General features: G+C 34.5%; 1 protein-coding gene across 2 annotated transcripts in view; it reads right to left on the reverse strand.

Annotated features, from left to right (window-relative positions):
- TERB2 (telomere repeat binding bouquet formation protein 2) overlaps positions 1–19,857 on the reverse strand; it is a 36,171-nt gene that overhangs the window by 13,020 nt on the left and 3,294 nt on the right. For both annotated transcript variants that reach the window (XM_027067152.2, XM_015064967.3), the window contains exons 4-6: positions 19,119–19,180; positions 15,289–15,374; positions 7,659–7,747 (exon numbers count right to left, since the gene is read on the reverse strand). In XM_027067152.2, coding sequence (XP_026922953.1) covers positions 7,659–7,747; positions 15,289–15,374; positions 19,119–19,180 — 237 coding nt within the window. The remainder of the gene's footprint in view (positions 1–7,658; positions 7,748–15,288; positions 15,375–19,118; positions 19,181–19,857) is intronic.

Here is a 19,857-nt window from a genome sequence, read left to right on the forward strand (position 1 = left end):
AGGGTTTGGGTGTGAGTAATTTTGATGTCATTAATAATCTGAAATTGATAAGAGTATCAAAAAATACCCACCTAGAATGCAGAGCGCTTAAGGACTCAATAACACTAAGCAATATTACCTTGATAGCAACTGCTTATCTGAGTGATTATATTTTAAGTGTATTGTGTTTGTAGTTTATATTAAAACTGAAACCTAGTTTAAAAGTAAATACTGTATGAGAAAAACTCTGATAGAGCTCAAAGATGATTGAGTTTAAGACACCACCATCAACATGTGGTACATATGCATATAATTTGATTGCTTCTAATAATAGATAATAAATTCACAGCTAATAAATTAACTATGAATTCAATAATGTAAAACTGAGTAGTGCCTTTAAAGATATTTTAATCATAATCATTTACTTCAGAAAATCTCTTGAAGTACTATTACTACACTCTACGTGGTTAATGATTTTTGCCTAATGACTAGGTTCTGTATAAAATAAACTAGTGCAGAAAAATATTAACATTTAGTTAACTGCACATATACACAGTATGTGAAGTTTCTAAAGATATGTATGAGGATAGGAGTTTTAAAAATAATTATTACATTGATAAAAAATATTCCTATAATTATAAGAAGGACATTTATGCATCAGAAATAGATTATTGTGGCAGTTTTGAAGTAATTATGACTTTTGGCTGAAGTCAACTGACGCCCAATTTATACTAGCTTAAACAAAAAGGGAGTGTACTAGAAAGACATTGCCATATCAACCAAGCTTGTGAAGAAGGCAGACATGTTGCTGGGCCTCAGAAGTAACTAGCTCTCATTGTTGTCTCTTACTGGTATCCAGTTTTTCTCTACATGTTAATTTCATTTTCCTTTCTTGAGGCAAGTTGGCTTTAGTAGAAAACATGGGCCCCCATTGCTCCCAAGTTTTGTATCTTAGAGCTATGGTTACCTGAATGAGAATGATTTGACTGGCTGCATTCCATGTCAAAAAATCTAGAGAAAAGCTGTGACTGGCCCAACTTAAATCAGGTAATCGTTCCCAAAGCAACTGTTAGAGGCGAAGAGCAAGCTCATGTTTTAGAAAATGACTGTTTCTGTGTAACCCAGATGAACTGGGGGGCGGGGCGGGGGGGGCGAGAAAAAAGAGTTCCTAGGAAAGGTATTCTTGGTGGAGGATTCCATAAGTGTCTGTGGTAACCAGCCTCCCAAATGGCCCTACATGATCCCTATCTCTTAGTATTCACAAGTTTCTGTAGTCTCTGGAAGGAGATTCTGTATTTGGGTTGGTCTTTGTGACCAATAGCACATGGCCGAAGTGATGGTTTGTCACTTCTAAGAGTAGGATATAAAAAGCACAGTGGCTTCTGTCTTGGGTAGGCTCTTTTCCCTCTTGCAGTTCTCTCTCTGAGGAAAGCAAGCTACCATGATGTGAACAGCCCTTATGGATAGGCCCACTTGATGAGGAGTAGGGCCTTGAGCCGAAAATCAGCAAAGACCCAAGCCTGTCAACAACCACATGAGTGAGCTTTGAAATGTATTTCCCAGTTCTAGTTGTGCCTTGGAGTAACTGTAGCCTGGCTAACAACTTGACTGTAACCTTGTGAAAGACTCTGAGACGGAAATATCTAAGATGCTCCTGGATTCTTGGCCCTCAGAAACTATCAAGTAATAAATGTTCATTGTTTTAAACTGCTAACTTTTAGAGCAATTTGTTACACAGTGGTAGATAACTAATAAAGTACCTATGATAGGTTCCCAAACTTTTAATTATCAGAACTTTTTGGTTTGAAAATTTTGCCTGCAAGATATTTACTAATTTTTTTTATTAATAATACATGTAGCTATCAATCAGAACTTCTTCTGATAACCAGTGATATCAGACTGAAAGAATTTAATTCCAGTCAAAAGCAAAAGCCAAACAAAAAACAGACCAAAAAAAAAAAAAAATCCCTTGATATTTTATAGGACATTTGGCACTATCTGAAGACATTTTTCGTTGTCACAATTTGGGGCCACTGGGTTCTAGGGCATAGCTCCAATTTGTATTTTCTGCAACCTAACATCTTAGTTCTATTTTAAGAGATTTAACATTCATTGAGCTAAATCTAACCCGTTTTGAGGAAGAGACAATTAAGTTATAGTCACAGAAATTACTACCACTGCCTAAATTAGAACTGTCATTCACTACATTCCAAAAAGTTATTCCTTCCTGTACAAGCAGATGGGCATGATTTTAAAAAAGGAAGTACTTGTCATTTTATATCAAAATTAAAGACAAATGAATTATCTCTAAAAATTGAAACTTTCTTCCAAGAAAGTGCTATAAAATTTTAATGTAGGGGCGCCTAGATGGCTCTATTGGAAAAGCATGTGACTCTTGATCTTGGGGTCATGAATTTGAGCCCCATGATGGGTGTAAAGATTACTTAAGATAAATAAATAAAATTTTTTGTAATTTTTATTTAATTTATTTTTTTAATTTACATCCAATTTAGTTTGCATATAGTGCAACAATGATTTCATGAGTAGATTCCTTAATGCCCCTTACCCCTTTAGCCCATCCCCCTCCCACAACCCCTCCAGCAACCCTCTGTTTGTTCTCCATATTTATGAGTCTCTTGTTTTCATTCCCTTCCCTGTTTTTATATTATTTTTACTTCACTTCCCTTGTGTTCATCTGTTTTGTATCCTAAAGTCCTCATATGAGTGAAGTCATATGATATTTGTCTTTTTCTGACTGACTACCCTCTAGTTCCATCCACATAGTTGCAAATGGCAACATTTCATTCTTTTTGATTGCCGAGTAATACTCCATTGTATATGTATATACCACATCTTCTTTATCCATTCATCCATCGATGGACATTTGGGCTCTTCCCATACTTTGGCTATTGTTGGTAGTGCTACTATAAACATTGGGGTGTATGGGCCCCTTTCGAAACAGCACACCTGTATCCCTTGGATAAATACATATTAGTGCTATTGATGGGTATAGGGTAGTTCTATTTTTAATTTTTTTGAGGAACCTCCATACTGTTTTCCAGAGTAGCTGCACCAGTTTGCATTCCCACCAGCAGTGCTAAAGAAATCCTCTTTCTCTGCATCCTCGCCAAAATCTGTTGTTGCCTGACTTATTAGCCATTCTGACAGGTGTGAGGTGGTATCTCATTGTGGTTTTGAGTTGTATTTCCCTGATGATGAGTGATGTTGAGCATTTTTTCCTGTGTCGGTTGGCCATCTAGATGTGTTCTTTGGTGAAGTGTCTACTCATGTCTTTTGCCCATTTCTTCACTGGATTATTTGTTTCTGGGTGTTGAGTTTGATAAGTTTTTTATAGATTTTGGATACTAACCCTTTATCTGATATGTCATTTGCAAATATCTTCTCCCATTCCACAGGTTGGCTTTTAGTTTTGCTGATTGTTTCCTTTGCTGTTTAGAAGCCTTTTATTTTGATGAGGTCCCAATAGTTTATTTTGCTTTTGTGTCCCTTGCCTCCAGAGACGTGTTGAGTAAGAAGTTGCTGTGGCCAAGGTCAAAGAGGATTTTGTCTGCTTTCTCCTTGAGGATTTTGATGGCTTCCTGTCTTACATTGAGGTCTTTCATCCATTTTGAGTTTATTTTTGTGTATGGTGTCAGAAAGTGGTCCAGGTTCATTCTTCTGCATGTCACCGTCCAGTTTTCCCAGCACCACTTGCTGAAGAGACTGTCTTTATTCCATTGGATATTCTTTCCTGCTTTGTCAAAGACAGTTGGCCATACATTTGTGGGTCCATTTCTGGGTTCTCTATTCTGTTCCATTGATCTGAGTGTCTGTTCTTGTGCCAGTACCATACTGTCTTGATGATTACAGCTTTGTGATACAGCTTGAAGTCCAGGATTGTGAAACCAGCTTTGGTTTTCTTTTTCAAGATTGCTTTGACTATTCTGGGTCTTTTCTGATTCCATACAAATTTTAGAATTGTTTGTTCTAGCTCTGTGAAGAATGCTGGTATTATTTTGATAGGGATTGCATTGAATATGTAGATTGCTTTGGGTAGTATTGACATTTTAACAATATTTGTTCTTCCTATCCAGGAGCATGGAATCTTTTTCCATTTTTTTGTGTGTGTCTTCTTCAATTTCTTTCATAAGCTTTCTATAGTTTTTGGTGTATAGATTTTTCAACTCTTTGGTTAGATTTATTCCTAGGTATTTTATGGTTTTTGGTGCAATTGTAAATGGGATCGATTCCTTGATTTCTCTTTATGTTTCTTCATTGTTGGTGTATAGGAATGCAACCAATTTCTGTGTATTGATTTTATATTCTGCCTTTTGCTGAATTCATGGATCAGTTCTAGCAGTTTTTTGGTGGAATCTTTTGGGTTCTCCATATAGAGTACCATGTCATCTGCGAAGAGTGAAAGTTTCACCTCCTCCTGGCCGATTTGGATGCCTTTTATTTGTTTTTATTTCTCAATCATGTCTGATTGCTGAGGCTAAGACTTCCAATACTATGTTGAATAACAGTGGTGAGAGTGGACGTCCCTGTCTTGTCCTTGACCTTGGGGGGAAAGCTCTCAGTTTTTCCCCATTGGGGATGATATTAGGGGTGAGTCTTTCATATATGGCTGTTATGATCTTGAGGTATAATCCTTCTATCCCTACTTCCTTACAAGTTTTTATCAAGACGGGATGCTGTATTTGGTCAAATGCTTTCTCTGCATCTATTGAGAGGCTCGTGTGGTTCTTGTCCTTTCTTTTATTAATGTGATGAACCACGTTGTTTTGTGGATATTGAACCAGCCCTGCATCCTTGGTATAAATCCCACTTGGTCGTGGTGAATAATTTTTTAAATATATTATTGGATCTGGTTGGCTAATATCTTGAGTATTTTTGCATCCATGTTCATCAAGGTAATTGGTCTATAGTTCTCCTTTTTAGTGGGGTCTCTGTCTGGTTTTGGAATCAAGGTAATGCTGGCTTCATAGAAAGAGTTTGGAAGTTTTTCTTCCATTTCTATTTTTTGGAACAGCTTCAAGAGAATAGGTGTTAACTCCTTAAATGTTTGGTAGAATGCCCCTGGAGAGCCATCTGGCTCTGGACTCTTGTTTTTTGGGAGATTTTTGATTACTAATTTGATTTCTTTACTGGTTATGGGTCTGTTCAAATTTTCTATTTCTTCCTGTTTCAGTTTTGATAGTGTATATGTTTCTAGGAATTTGTCCATTTCTTCCAGATTGCCCATTTTATTGGCATATAATTGCTTATAATATCCTCTTATAATTGTTTTTATTTCTGCTGTGTTGGTTGTGATTTCTCCCTTTCATTCTTGATTTTATTTATTTGGGTCCTTTCCTTTTTCTTTTTGATCAAACTGGCTAGTGGTTTATCAATTTTGTTAATTCTTTCAAAGAACCAGCTTCTGGTTTCATTGATCTGTTCTCCTGGGTTTTTTTGTTTCGATAGCATTGATTTCTGCTGTAATCTTTATTTCCTGTCTTCTGCTGGTTTGGGTTTTTTTTTTTTTTTTTCTTTTTCTGTTCTTTTTCTAGCTCTTTAAGGTGCAAGGTTAGGTTGTGTATCTGTGACCTTTTTTCCTTCTTTAGGAAGGCCTGGATTGCTATATACTTCCCTCTTATGACCGCCTTTGCTGCGTCCCAGAGGTTTTGGGCTGTAGTGTTATCATTTTCATTGGCTTCCATGTACTTTTTAATTTCCTCTTTAACTTCTTGGTTAGCCAATTCGTTCTTTAGTAGGATGTTCTTTAGTCTCCAAGTATTTGCTATCTTTCCAAATGTTTAGTGTTTCATAGTGTTGTGGTCTGAAAATATGCATGGCATGATCTTGATCTTTTTGTACTTGTTGAGGGCAATAAATAAATAAATTTTTAAAAATAAAATTTTAATGTAGAAATTTAAAGAAAGAAAATAATTAGTAAGAAAATTTTTAAAAATCAGAAAATTTTACTATTGTTCTACCTATAAAATTAAAAAAAGACTATCACAAGTTAAAATTTTACTTTAAAAATTCTGGCTAATGATTATTTTTTATATATTTTTTTTTTATTTTTATTTTTTATTTTAGAGAGAGAGGCGGGGGGTGGGGAGAGGGACAGAGGGAGGAGAGAGACAGAGAGAGAAAGAGAATCCCAAGCAGGCACTGCACTCAGTGCATAGTCTGACACAGGAGTCAATCCCATGACCCTGGGATCACAGCCTGAGCCGAAGTCAAGAGTCAGATGCTCAACTGACTGAGCCACCCAGGCACCCTGACTAATGATTATTTCTACAGTTCTTTTTCAGTTTGTTTTTAATATAACACTATCATGTCTTTTGAATAGTCAGACAGCAATGAAACATAGAGCAGCATTGTTACGTGTCCAAATCTAAGCATTTGTCTTTATTGTGCTGATTTTAGCATTTATCATTGATTTTTAAAAATGTTATCAAATGTCTGATATGTCCAAATAAACATGGGACATTTAGTAACTGGTGGTAGAGTTGCCTGAAAAAAAAATCAATACCAGTAACATGCCACAACCATGGTTTAAGGGGTACTTGCATTTTATCTGAATGTTTAGGTATAGGGATAAGTCAGGGTAGCAGTCACTATTTCCAATATTAGAACTTAAGTACTTCTACATAGTTCATTGTCCTTTGCAGTCCACATTTACTCCTCAAAGTCCCAGAACTGACTTCTCCGCTATCAAAGCTGGGTAGCAGTTTTCTTTGATGTCCCTAAGATTCAGTCTCAACCTACACATTAAAAGTTCTTTTTCAAAGTGCTTTTCTAAAGGCCAATTTATTACTCAGACGAGCAGGAGGGAAAAAAAATGAAACAAATGGCTAGACAAAATGGTAAGAAGGAATAATACTATGAAAGAAGACATCTAGGAATCTGTGGACTACTTGCAAGAGGTAGTTTTGACACTCGTAAAGAAAGTGTGAGAAAAATACAAATGATTTTTAAAATGAAATTTCAAAAACCTGTATTTTTTAAGTTGCTGTATTTTAAAGACAATTTTTTTTAAAATCTCTATTTTAAAAAAAAGGATCAATGACATTACTGAATACCACCCAGATCAAAGTATCTAACTATCCACCTCATTTAGCACTATCTAAGTCCCAGAGGCCACTTTTCAACTGGTTCCCTAAGTTCCATCCTCTCACATCAGCCTTAGTAAGCCATTTTTTTTTTACATCGGGCACTAGAAAAGCCAAATATGGAGTCCACGGACACCTGAGAACCTCTCTAAATTATATGTGAAGTTTGTGTATTATGCTTGTGTGTGTGTGTGTATGCTAGGGAAAGGGGTCTATGTTTCATCAGATTCTCAAAGGAAACTATGATTAGAGTGGTCCATATAATTTATCTTCCAAATTGGTATGCCTGAGAGTAAAAAACTGATGCCAGGACAACAGGCATAAACTGGGACTGTCTTATGTAAAAACATGGATGTATATTCACACTACCAATAGACCAGTGTTTTAACAGAAAATATGGGGCCTATCTTTGGGTCAATTCTACAGATTTGTTTAATGTAAATGATATCTCTTCTATTAGTATATGTAACAGAAGGGACTCTACTTGCCAGGCTAGTACAACAGCAGCTTTATTGTACAAAATATTCTTTTGTTTCTTCCCTACTTGGGTTTTCTCTAAATTTTATTTTAAATTACCTGTTACCATGTTGTTCACTGGATAATTCTGAAGAGGGAAGTACATCTGCTTTTCCATAACTGGAGTCCTTATAAAATGCTTTTCTGTGCTATAAAACGAAACATACAGAAAGTCATATTTATATTTGGTGTTTTTTCCTGAAAAATTATTCCAGGCAATATGTAATCTATTTGCTCTTTTTTTTAAAAAAAATTTTTAAAGTTTATGCAAGGGAGGGGCAAGGGAGGGGCAAGGGAGGGACAGAAAGAGAGGGAGAGAAAGAGAATCCTAAGCAGGCTCTGCAATGTCAGTGAGGAGCCTGATGCGGGGCTCGAACCCACAAACCATGAGATCATGACCTGAGCCGAAATCAAGAGTCAGATGATCAACTGACTGAACTGCCCTGGCACCCCAATAATCTATTTGCTCTTGATCAGATTTCAGTTTTATTGGGTGAAAATGTTAAATGTGAACTTTTGTGCTTCTAAGTAATACAAGGGCCCATTCAGTTTTCCTGGCCACTTGACAAAGCAAATTTTTAATGTAGAAATCTAAGTCTTTTTTTTCAATATTCTGAAAAGCATAATAATTCAATAATACTTTATAATTAGATAAAATACATATATACACATGTAATCTTAAATATGCTTAAAAAAGCAGAGTGGGTTCTATTTTAAATAATCACAGCATTTTTGTTATTCAGTGTTTAAATAACTGAAACTCTGTCAACTAGTACTTCAATACTGTAATAAATAAAAAATGATATCTGGGAAAATCATGAGGTATACTAAGATTCTGAAGTAACTTCTGAGTTAAAAAGAAAAAAAGTTAAATTATTCCGAGTGTGGTTGTATAGTATAATTAATTACATTCTAACTCTTAAGAGCTAAGTAGTTTTTAGCTAAAAGATCCTATTTTTAACTATGCCAAATAACAATGTTTGCTATATTTAGCCTGTATATAATTAATAGCTAATATAATTATGAAAACAAAAACCTCAATAATTAAAAATTGGGGTCATCCTTTATTATTTTCCTTTAAAAATCTAAAATTACAGTTAGTATAGTAAAAACTTTATTTTCAATTTGTGTAAAAATTAGATTTCATCTGAAGTCTTCTTCTTCTTCTTTTTTTTTCATCTGAACTCTTCTAAAAGAAACTACAGCTCACTTAGGATAAGATCCTTCAAATAAAGCAAAATAATATTCCCAAAAGAATCAGAAACTGAAAAGGGATAACCTTTATTATTATTTATCAAGGCTCTAAAATTTTTGGCTAAGCAATGAGATGGAGGAGGAGAGGGAAAGAAATGGAAGACATATCTAGTTAAAAGGAAGAAGCAATCTTTCATATTAACAAATTACCCTGAAAAGCCAAGAGAATCAACTGAAATATTTCTAGAATCTTAAAGATTCCAAGTGGGTAGTTATAAGACAAATACTGCCAAATCAATCACTTTACTTTGTAATAGTAATAACTAATAAAAAATAAAATGAAAAAAAAAAAACTGATCCAATCCACAGCAGCAGCAAAATTCATAAAAATCTATAATAACCAAACAAGAAATATATGATTCTATATGTAGGAAAGTAGGAAACTTTACTCAGATATAGTAAAGAAAAGTAGGGGTGCCTGGGTGGCTCAGTTGGTTAGGCGTCCCACTTTGGCTCAGGTCATGACCTCGCCGCTGGTGAGTTCAAGCCCTGTATTGGACTCTGTGCTGACAGCTGGCAGCATGGAGCCTGCTTCAGATTCTGTGTCTCCTGCTCTGTCTGCCCCTCCCTGGCTCATGCTCTGTTGCTTTCTGTCAAAAGTAAATAAACATTAAAAAAAATTTTTTTTAAATAAAGAAAAGAAAAATAAAGAAAAACAGAAAACATTCTCCTGGATAGGAATACTGAAAATTATAAAGGCCTAGGGATTCTCAAATTTAAGTTTAACACAATTCTCAATAAAATCCCAAAGGGATTTTAGAGGTTAAGAAAAAATAATTCTAAAATTTACCTGAACAACAACATATTAGAAAATCAAATAGGCAGACCGAATGTATAATAGAATGAAAAAAAAAAAATACCTAGCAATAATCTTAAAAGACATACAAGATTTGTATGAAAAAAATATGAAAATGTTCCTTAAGGGCCAAAAAGAAAATTTAAACAAGTGGGGGAAAAAATACCATTTTCTTTTTTTTTTTTTTAAATGTTTATTTATTTTTGAGACAGAGAGAGACAAAGCATGAACAGGGGAGGGTCAGAGAGAGAGGAAGACACAGAATCTGAAGCAGGCTCCAGGCTCTGAGGTGTCAGCACAGAGCCTGACGCGGGGCTTGAACTCACAGACCGTGAGATCATGACCTGAGCCGAAGTCGGACGCTTAACCGACTGAGCCACCCAGGCGCCCGAAAAATACGATTTTCTTAGATAGAAAGATTTGGTATCAAAGATAGTCTCCTTAAGTTAATCTATAATTTTTTTCTGTAATGTCACTAAAAATAATAATTTTTAAAAATATTAACAAGGTGGTTCTAAAATTCAAATAGAAAAATAAACCAGAAAGAATAGCTAAGCATTAGGTAAAAACTAAGTAAGTACAAATAAACTATGGATTTAATTAATTATAAAAAATAAAATAAAAATAAAAGTCTTCTGTAAAAACAAAAAGAATAGCTAAGAAAATCTGAAAAAGAGTAAAGAGAAACTAGCACTAGATATTAAATCATATTGTAACTAACTAAAACAGAGTGGTGCTGTTTTATGACAAATGAATGGAATATAAAAATATAAAATCCAGAAATAGACCCAAATACTTACAGGGAACTAACCTATAATAAAGGTGGCATTTTAAGACAGTGAGGGAAAAGATGAATTATTGAATCAATAGCCACAAGTAGGGTAGCTATCTGCAGGAAAAAAAGAAAAAGAAAGCACATCCCCACCTCATATCTTATGTCAAGATATACTCCAAATGTGTCACAGATTTAAACTGGAAGATAAAGTCATCATTAAGAAGAAACCATAGCAAAAAATAATGATGATAATAATCTTTTTTTAAATTTTTTTAATGATTATTTATTTTTGAGAGAGAGACAGAGCGTGAGCAGGGGAGGGGCAGAGAGAGAGGGAGACGCAGATTCTGAAGCAGGCTCCAGGCTCTGAGCTGTCAGCACAGAACCCAATGCAGGGCTTGAACTCACAAGCTGTGAGATCATGACCTGAGCCGAAGTTGGACACTTAACGGACTGAGCCACCCAGGCACTCCACTGATGATAATAATCTTAAGAGTAGGAAGACTTTCCTAAGTACAACACAAAACCCAGAAAGCCATTAAAGAAAATGTTAATAAGTATGAATGTATACAGTAAAACATTTCTGCATGACAAAACCTAACTTTTTTTTAATGTTTATATTTGAGAGAGAGAGAGGGAGCAGGGGAGAGGCAGAGAGAGAGAGAGGAAGACAGAAGATAGGAAGTGGGCTCTGTGCTGACAGCAGAGATCCCAGTGCAGGGCTTGAACCCACAAACCATGAGACCATGTCCTGAGCTGAAGCTGGACACTTAACCAATTGAGCCACCCAGGCACCCTCAAAACTTAACATTTTTAAAGTCAAAGACGGGGACGCCTGAGTGGCTCAGTCGTTTAAGTGTCCAGCTCTTGGTTTTAGCTCAGGTCATGATCTCACAGCTTTGTGTGTTGACCTCACAGCTTTGTGGGTTCTAGCCCCAAGTTGGGCTCTGCACTGTGTGGAGCCTGCTTAGGATTCTCGCTCTCCCTCTCTCTCTGCCCCTCCCCAACTTGCACTGTCTCTGTCTCTCTCAAATAAATAAATACATAAAAAATAAAGTCAAAAGACAATAGGCTAGGAATTATTAATTGTAATTTATTTCACAAAGAAGTAATTCTCCTAAAAGGTAAAGGGTTCTTATCAAAAAATAAAAATAAAAATAAAACTCAATCGATAGGAAAATGTGCAAAGGATATGAACAGTTCACAGAAAAGGAGATACAAGTGATTCTCAAACATCTGAAGACACTCAGCCTCATTCATAATAATAGCAATTCAAACAAAACTAGAGTGAGATACCATTTTATACCTATTAGATTGGCAAAGACCAAAATATATGATAGCACACTGTATTGGAGAAGGTGCAGGTGAAAGAAGGGTGACTAACTATCCCAGTTTACCCTGGATTTAGGGGTTGCTCAGGAGACAGAGCTTTTCAGTGTTAAAACCAAGACAATCCTTAGCAAACCTGGATGTTTGTTGGTAAACAAACCTGAGAAAGGCACTTTTAAATATAATCAGTAGGAGCATAAATTGGTTTTACCTATATGGAAAGTAATTTGATAAGACCTATCAAGGATACAAATCTGCATACCTTTTGACCTAGCAATTCACCTCCTAAGAATTACCCTACAGATACTTGCACACATACAAAATGACATTACATGATCATCCACTGAAGCACCACTTTTAATAGCAAACTAGAAATGACCTAACAGTCCACTGAAATAAGGGACTAGGTAAATAAATTATGACAAATTCATACCGTGGAATACTATACAGTACAAAAATGAAAAAGCTCTTTATGTAATAATATGAAATGATCTCTAAGGTAAAATGATTGAGTGAAAGAAGGCAAGGGATTGAACAGGGCTTATCGTCTATCACTATTTGTGAGAAAAAGGAGAAATGAAAATATTTATATTAATTTGCTAGCATATGCACATATAAGAAACTAGTAATAATGGTTGCTTCTGAGAGAGCAATTGGCTTGCTAGGGACCAGTATTTTCACAGTGTCCCCTTTTGTATATATTAGATTTTGATAATTAAAATTTGAAAATAGAATAATATGTAGGCATGAAGAACTGAGGAAAAGATTTTTAAAAGGAGAATAATCAGTTTGGGACTTGCCTTGTCAGGTATTAAGATACATAAATAAAGTTATATAATTTAAAAGAATATTATATTGAGAGAGAAACAGATCCACAGATTAATGGAATAAAACAGTCTAAAAATAGATCTCCATATACGTAAAAACAACCTATGACAAAGGGAAATTACCCATCAATTAGAAATAGATTTATTATTCAAAAAACCCCATGGAAATTTCTTATTTGTAAAACAAAATCAATTTTGATCTCCTACTACCATAAACCAAAATAAATATCTGCAGAATTTAAAACTGATTTTACATTTGAAAGGGCAAGAACTTTTCCAAGTATAAAAGCGATAGAAGAAATTATAAAGGAAAAGTGATCAGTTTAATGGTACAAAAATTTAAACTTGTATCTCTAAAATAGTATAAGCCAGACAACAAACTGAGGATAAAATGTGACAAACTGGCAAAAGGATAATATAGCTATTATATAAAGTTGTCAGACAAGTTGATAAGAAAAACAATGAGACCCCACACACACAAAAAAAGGGAGAAAGAATAAAAACTAACCACAGAAAAGGAAATATAAAATGCTAATAAACAAATTCAAAAAGGCTCAAAGCCATTAGTAATCAAAGAAAAAATAAAAATTAAAACAAAATGTATTCATATAAAATAGCAAGAAATGTACTAATGTTAGTGGTTATCTCCAAGTGGTGCGGTTGTTTATAATTTAAATTTTCTTTATTTTCTATTTTGACAAATCACACGCATTAAGTTTCCAACAGAATAATTAAATTCATGCAATTTTCAGAAGATTTTGGGAACATATTGAGAAGTGAAAATAGCATAGTGATTAAGAGTTTGGATTCTGGATCAGCTAGACTTAGCTTCAAATTCAGTTTCACTATGTAAGTAATGTTGGGTGACAGCTCTCTGAACCTGTTTCCTCAATTGTAAAATGAGGCTAATAGTATTTATCTATCTTATAAGGTTATGAGAATCAAATGAACTGATTAGCTCACAGGTGTCTTGTATTTAGCAAGTGTTTAATAACAGGTTCATCACTTAGTATTCAGTATCACTAGTAGTATGCCAACAAAATATATGCTGAGTAGGTTCAAAGTATTTTATCTATGTTCACACTGCACCCTCTGGTGGTTCCACAAAGAAAAGGCTCTAGGTTAGATACCTACCTAAGGTATCTATTCATATCCTTTGTCTATTGTTATTGTTTTTAGATTGGACATATTTTCCCCAGATTTGTAAGCCTCCTTTGTATTTTTTAAAGAAACTAGTTTTTGTCAGATGTTTTTCCCCAGTGTATATTTTTCTTTTGACTTGATGTATGGTATTTTTATTGCCACATACAAGTTTAAAATATCTGTGGTAGTCAAACTTAATCTTTTCCTCTATGGCTTCTGCGTTTTGCAGGACAACCATTTCTTGAAGAATTTATGCATCTGATATCTTTTCTAGTCAAGTGAATCACTGGGAGTTACCTTTTATTTTCGATTTCCCAGCCTTCTCTTACAAGGCCCTTAAGAATATCTTCATGGTCTTACCTCCTCTATTTTTATTTTTCTGCCTCTCTTTACCAGTTTCTTGTCTCAAAAAGCATAACAAGTAAATTCAAAGGAGTGCTATACATAGATATCCCAAGCCTTAAAATATTGATTCTCAGACTTAAGTGGTAGAATATCTAGAAGTCGACCATGAAACAATGTTTTACTAAACTTAATTAAATACAAAACTTTGGGTAAATTAGATAACAACTAACTTTAAATTATAACAAATCAAATAGTAGGTACAAAAGGTATAAGAAAAAATTATGGAAGAAAAACTTAAAATTGAAAAAACTATATAAAATAAACCCGTTTTTATATTGAAGAGAGACAGCTACTATTGGATCATTTTTATTTCAGCAATCAAATACCAGACCTTTGAAAAGCCAGTACTCTCTGTGAGTACTTGAAAGCCATGGAACTGGAAAATACAGAATTAGGACTAGATTACGAATAAGACTGAAACAAAGGGGGCCTCTCATAGATTGGCTCTAACACAATGGCAAGTCCATGATTGTATTTTTAATTTCTTGAACCAAAGTGACTACATCACAAACAATTTAGAAAGGAAGGGGAAAAATCACTTAGAACTTCCCATCCTAATAAAATTACTGCTAATATATAGTATATTTCCCTATTTAGAAAATATTTAAAAAGTAATATAACAGCACTACTCATACATAAATTCTTGTTTCTTTTTGCAAGAATAGTCTAGCATAGTGGTTGGCTCTGGAATTAGACTGACCCAGTTCAAATCCAACTTTTCCCCACTTAATAATAAAAGTTTATATGGCTTTGGGCAAATTAATCTATCTAACCATAGATTTATTTTTCTGTAAAATGGCAATGGTAATAATTATAGTATCAATCTTGTAAGAAGATGGTGAAAATTAGAGGTGCTTGGGTGGCTCAGTCAGTTAAGCGTTCCATTTTGTCTCAGGTCATGATCTCCCAGATCGTGGATTCAAGCCCTGAATTGGGCTCTGTGCTGACAGCTCTGAGCCTGGAGCCTGCTGCAGATTCTGTGTCTCCCTCTCTCTCTGCCCCTACCCGACCCATGCTCGGTCTCTCTGTCTTTCAAAAATAAACGTTAAAAAAAATTTTTAAAAGAAAAGAAGACAGTGAAAATTAAATGAGATAAACACAGTTAGTGCTCCAAGATGCCTACATTGAATTGAATCTCAATGAAGTAGATGAATTCAATACCTTTTGGATAGTTCTTTTTTGTGATATATTGCTAGTTCACTGCTTTCCTTAAGGTCCTCAATTTCCTTTGGTGTTACTTCATCATGCTGTGGATAGCAAAAGAAATCACATTTTTAAAAATCACATCAATGATCCGATCAAATGTTTTTTCAGAAAGCAAAAAAGTAAATTAGCAATATATACCGAGAGTCTTAACATTTTTATACACTTAGGTACATTCAATCTAGTTTGGTGTCAAAAACTTACAAAATTTTGTACACACACACAATTATACTATTTGTTTTTAGGGATATGTGATGAAGACCAGAATTGTTAAAATATCAGCTGTGGTCGTAGTAGATAGTAAAATGTGAACTAATTTTATTCTCCTATCAACTTTGGAAATGTTCCCTAATGTGGCCATATTACTTTTTAGTTTAGTGCCTGGGTGGCTCATTCGGTTAAATGTCGGACTCTTGATTTCAGCTCAGATCATGATATGGTTCATGAGTTTAAGCCTCGCTTTTGCACTGTTAGTGCAGAACATGCATGGGATTCTGTTTTCCTCTCTCTCTGCCCACCCACCCCCACACATGTTCTCTCTTTCTCTCTCAAAAATAAATAAATATTTAAAAGATAAGGAAAAAAATTTATTAATTTAAACTTAAAATTCTTGACTTGAAGATTCCTAGGCTTCCTATAAATTATAGATCAAAACTATGAAGTAAGCTGAACAAATTGTATTTTCCCTTCAAAATTAAAATGGAGTATTTAGCATGGAGTTATGAAAGAATCAAACATGTATTAAGTTTTTCAAAAAGATTATGTGAAAGTGACTCAGATACTGGTACCTATCACATAATATATTTACTTAATATGCCTTTGGGAAATATCTGTTTATGTCACAAATGTCCAAACAATAACATAACACTCCTCAAATTACTTACCAGATTTATGCATGTTGTTGCCATTCGATGAAGTACCTTCTACTTATATATTCTATGGTTACATTATTATAATTGCCTAATATTCAATATCAATCAATATCTTGAAAGAACAAGTCACTTATCATAAAATCATATAATTTCTAGAGCCAGTCATCAATACAGGCATGTTCTACTAATTTTTTCATAGAAAAATATTGGATTGGGTTGGAGCAGAGAAAATTTGGTTCCATTTTGCTAATATCTAGTATGTGAACTAAAACAGGTTTTTACCTTCTCTTTACCTCAGGTCTCTCATTTCTAAAACTGAATGATTAAATTAATGAGCTTTAAGGAGCTTTTAGCTCTAAAGTTCTGGCTTACTCAATAATAACTGTCAAATAACAACCATTCTATCACCACTCGCGTCCCTGAAAACAATATGACAAGCCATGGATTGGATATTTTGATCCTTAGTACAACATAGCCAAAGACACTAAAATAACGGTTATTTTCAGATGATGACAACTTGGGGGAAAAAAACAATTTAATAAAAGGAATACAAAACATATAAGTTAATTGCTTGGCTCCAGAAATATAAAGATTTCTGAAAAATTCCAAACACTGAAAAGTTAAATAATACAGTAAGTAGTATATACCTTTCACCTAGATTCGCAAAGCATTAACATTTTTATCACTCTGCTGGTCCATTTGAAAATACTTGCAGATAATATGACATTTCACTCCTTAATCTTTAACTTGTGTTGTTGGGTTTTTTTAATGTTTATTTATTTTTGAGAGAGAGAGAGAGAGAGTGGAAGCGTGGGAGGGGCAGAGAGAAGGGGACAGAATCCGAAGTGGGCTCTGTGCTGACAGAAGTAAGCCCAATGCATGGCTTGAACTTATGAACTGTGAGATCATGACCTGAGCCAAAGTCTGACAACTGACCCAAAGTCTGACAACTGAACCACTAGGTGCTCCTAGCTTGCCTTGGCTTTAAAAAGCATTCTTTTATTTTTATAATGCCACCATCACAATTAAGACAATTAACATTAATTATTACCTACTAGTCCATCTTTAAATTTTTCTGATTGTTCTCAAAATGTCTTTTTTACTTTTTATTTTAAAAATATCCAGAATCGGGGTGCTTGGGTGGCTCAGTTGGTTAAGCTTACAACTCTTGATTTCAACTCAGGTCACGATCCTGAGGTTCATCAGTTCGAGCCCTGCATCGGCTCTGTGCTGATAGTGCAAAGCCTGCTTGGGATTCTCTCTCTCCATCTCTCTCTGCTCCTCCCCTGCTCGTGTTCACTCTCTCTCAAAATAAATAAATATTTATTTTTTAAAATATCCAGAATCCAATCAAGGTTTATACATCACACTTGGCTGTATATCTCTTGATCTAGAACAGTGTTCCTGCTTTTTTATTTTTTATGGCATTGTTTTAAAGAGTCTAAGCCAGTTAGTTATTTTGTGATATGTCTCACATTCTGGAATTCTCTGTTTACTCATAATTGGATTAAGGTTAATTAGGTTAAACATTTTGAATAAGAACACTTTATAGAAAATATTGTATACTTTTATTATATCACCTCAAGCTGAACATAATGAGAGGTTATTCCAATATTGGTGATGCTAAATTTGACCAGTTGTTTAAGGTGGTATCTGCCAGATCTCTCCATTGTGAAGGCATATCGCTTACCTTTGTAACTACTAAGTAATCTGTGGGGTGATAATTTGAGATCATGGTTTTAACATCCATTAATGACCCTGCCTAAATCAATTATTTTACTGGGGGTGGTAAAATGGGGATTTTATATTCTACCAATGTTTCTATATTTAAATTTTTTTAAGTTTTATTTGTTTTTTGTTTTTTGGGTTTTTTTTTTGAGAGAGACAGAGACAGTACAAGCAAGGGAAGGGCAAAGAGAGAGAGAGAGAGAGAGAGAGAATCCCAAACAGGCTCTGTGCTGCCAGCGAGGAGCCAGACATTAGGCTCAAAGCCATGAACCATGAGATCATGATCTGAACCAAAACCAATAGTCAGACACTCAACCAACTGAGTCGCCTAGGCATCCATGTATTTATTAGTTGCCATTTCATAAAGAAGTTTGTCTTATTCCATGTTTTCTTTCCTTCCTTCCATCACTCCTTCCTTCCTTCCTTTATTTCTCTTCCCACCTCATTTCCTCTCTTCCTTCTGTTCTTATTTTCCTTTCTTTATTCCTTTGGAGCATCACTACTGAATCATGGATTCTTTTAAATTTAATTCATTCCTGTCATTCTTTTTGATGCTCAAATTACCCCAAATTTGGCTATTGCATAAAAATTTTGAAGTAAGTCAAAAGCATAGGCAAATTTGAAGCAGAATAGCAAAAGCTATAAAACAATCAATTTTCAGTTTTGTACACATTTATTGACAGGTGTTATTGAAGATATTTAAGAAATGACACAACAGAGGGATTAGTAAATCAGAATCTATGCTGGCAGTAAGGGTGCCTAGATGGTTCAGTCAGTGGAGTGTACCACTCTTGATCTTGGGGTTGTGAGTTCAAGCCGTGTGTTGGGTGTAGAGATTACTTAATAAAATAAAATAAAATCTTAAAAAAAATTAAAAGGAAGAATTATCTATTCTGGCCATAAAAAACTGGGTAAATACTGTGCACCTATTACTCCCTTAACATTAGTGATAGAAGCAAATTTTCAAATTTTTTACGTGAATAATACAATAAAAATATCTCAATTTCATCAATGTGCCAGTGTAAAAACAATGTCAGACTAGATTATATTCAATAAAAGCATGTCCTTTAAATTCTATAATCTGGATCATTGACATTAATATGTCACAAGTAAACATTTTTAAGATTACATTGCTTTCAAAATTTTTGAAACTGTAGATTCTAACCAAATACCTTTATTTACTCTTACCTTTTCTATCTGAAAATGTTGATCTTGTTCCCAAATAAAATTACCAAGTTTTCTTCTTATTTCTGTGGTAAGAAAAAAAAATCCAATACTATTTTTTAAAGTAACTTTGTAGAATTTTCTGAAATTTACCTGAAGTCTGAAATTTCTAAGCCAGCATTATTCCACTTGCATCAAACTCACCTAAGATAGTTGTTTAAAATGCAGATTCCTATTGAATCAGATGAATGAGGGGGAGCTCAGGAATTTGCATTTCTAACAAACTCCCCAGATGGTTCCAAAGCATTATAAGAATCATTATTGTAAACTTTTTCTGCTGGAGTATAGGTCTTCATTAGATGTTTGTATCTTTAGGCCAACCATTAATAAAGAAGACAATCTACAGTCAAAATAAAAGGTATAAAATTCCTAAATTTGTAGAGTAGAGGTCCTCAAGAATTCAATAATTTGGTAAAAGAGGAGTGGAAGAGAAACATGTCTAGTGGGCATAGTAGTGTGTGTGTGTGTGTGTGTGTGTGTGTGTGTGTGTGTTTTAAAAGTTTATTTATTTTGAGGGGGGAGGGGCAGAGAGAGAGGAAGAGAGAGAGAAGCTCAAGCAGGCTCTGCACTGTCAATGCAGAGCCCAACACGGGGCTCAAACCCACAAACCATGAGATCATGACATGAGTCAAAGCTAAGAGTTGGATGCTTAACCGACTGAACCACTCAAGTGCCCCTAGGTCACATTCTTAATGATCTCAAA

The sequence above is a fragment of the Acinonyx jubatus genome, chromosome B3, assembly GCF_027475565.1.
Source record: "Acinonyx jubatus isolate Ajub_Pintada_27869175 chromosome B3, VMU_Ajub_asm_v1.0, whole genome shotgun sequence".
NCBI classification, from domain to species: Eukaryota; Metazoa; Chordata; class Mammalia; order Carnivora; family Felidae; genus Acinonyx; species Acinonyx jubatus.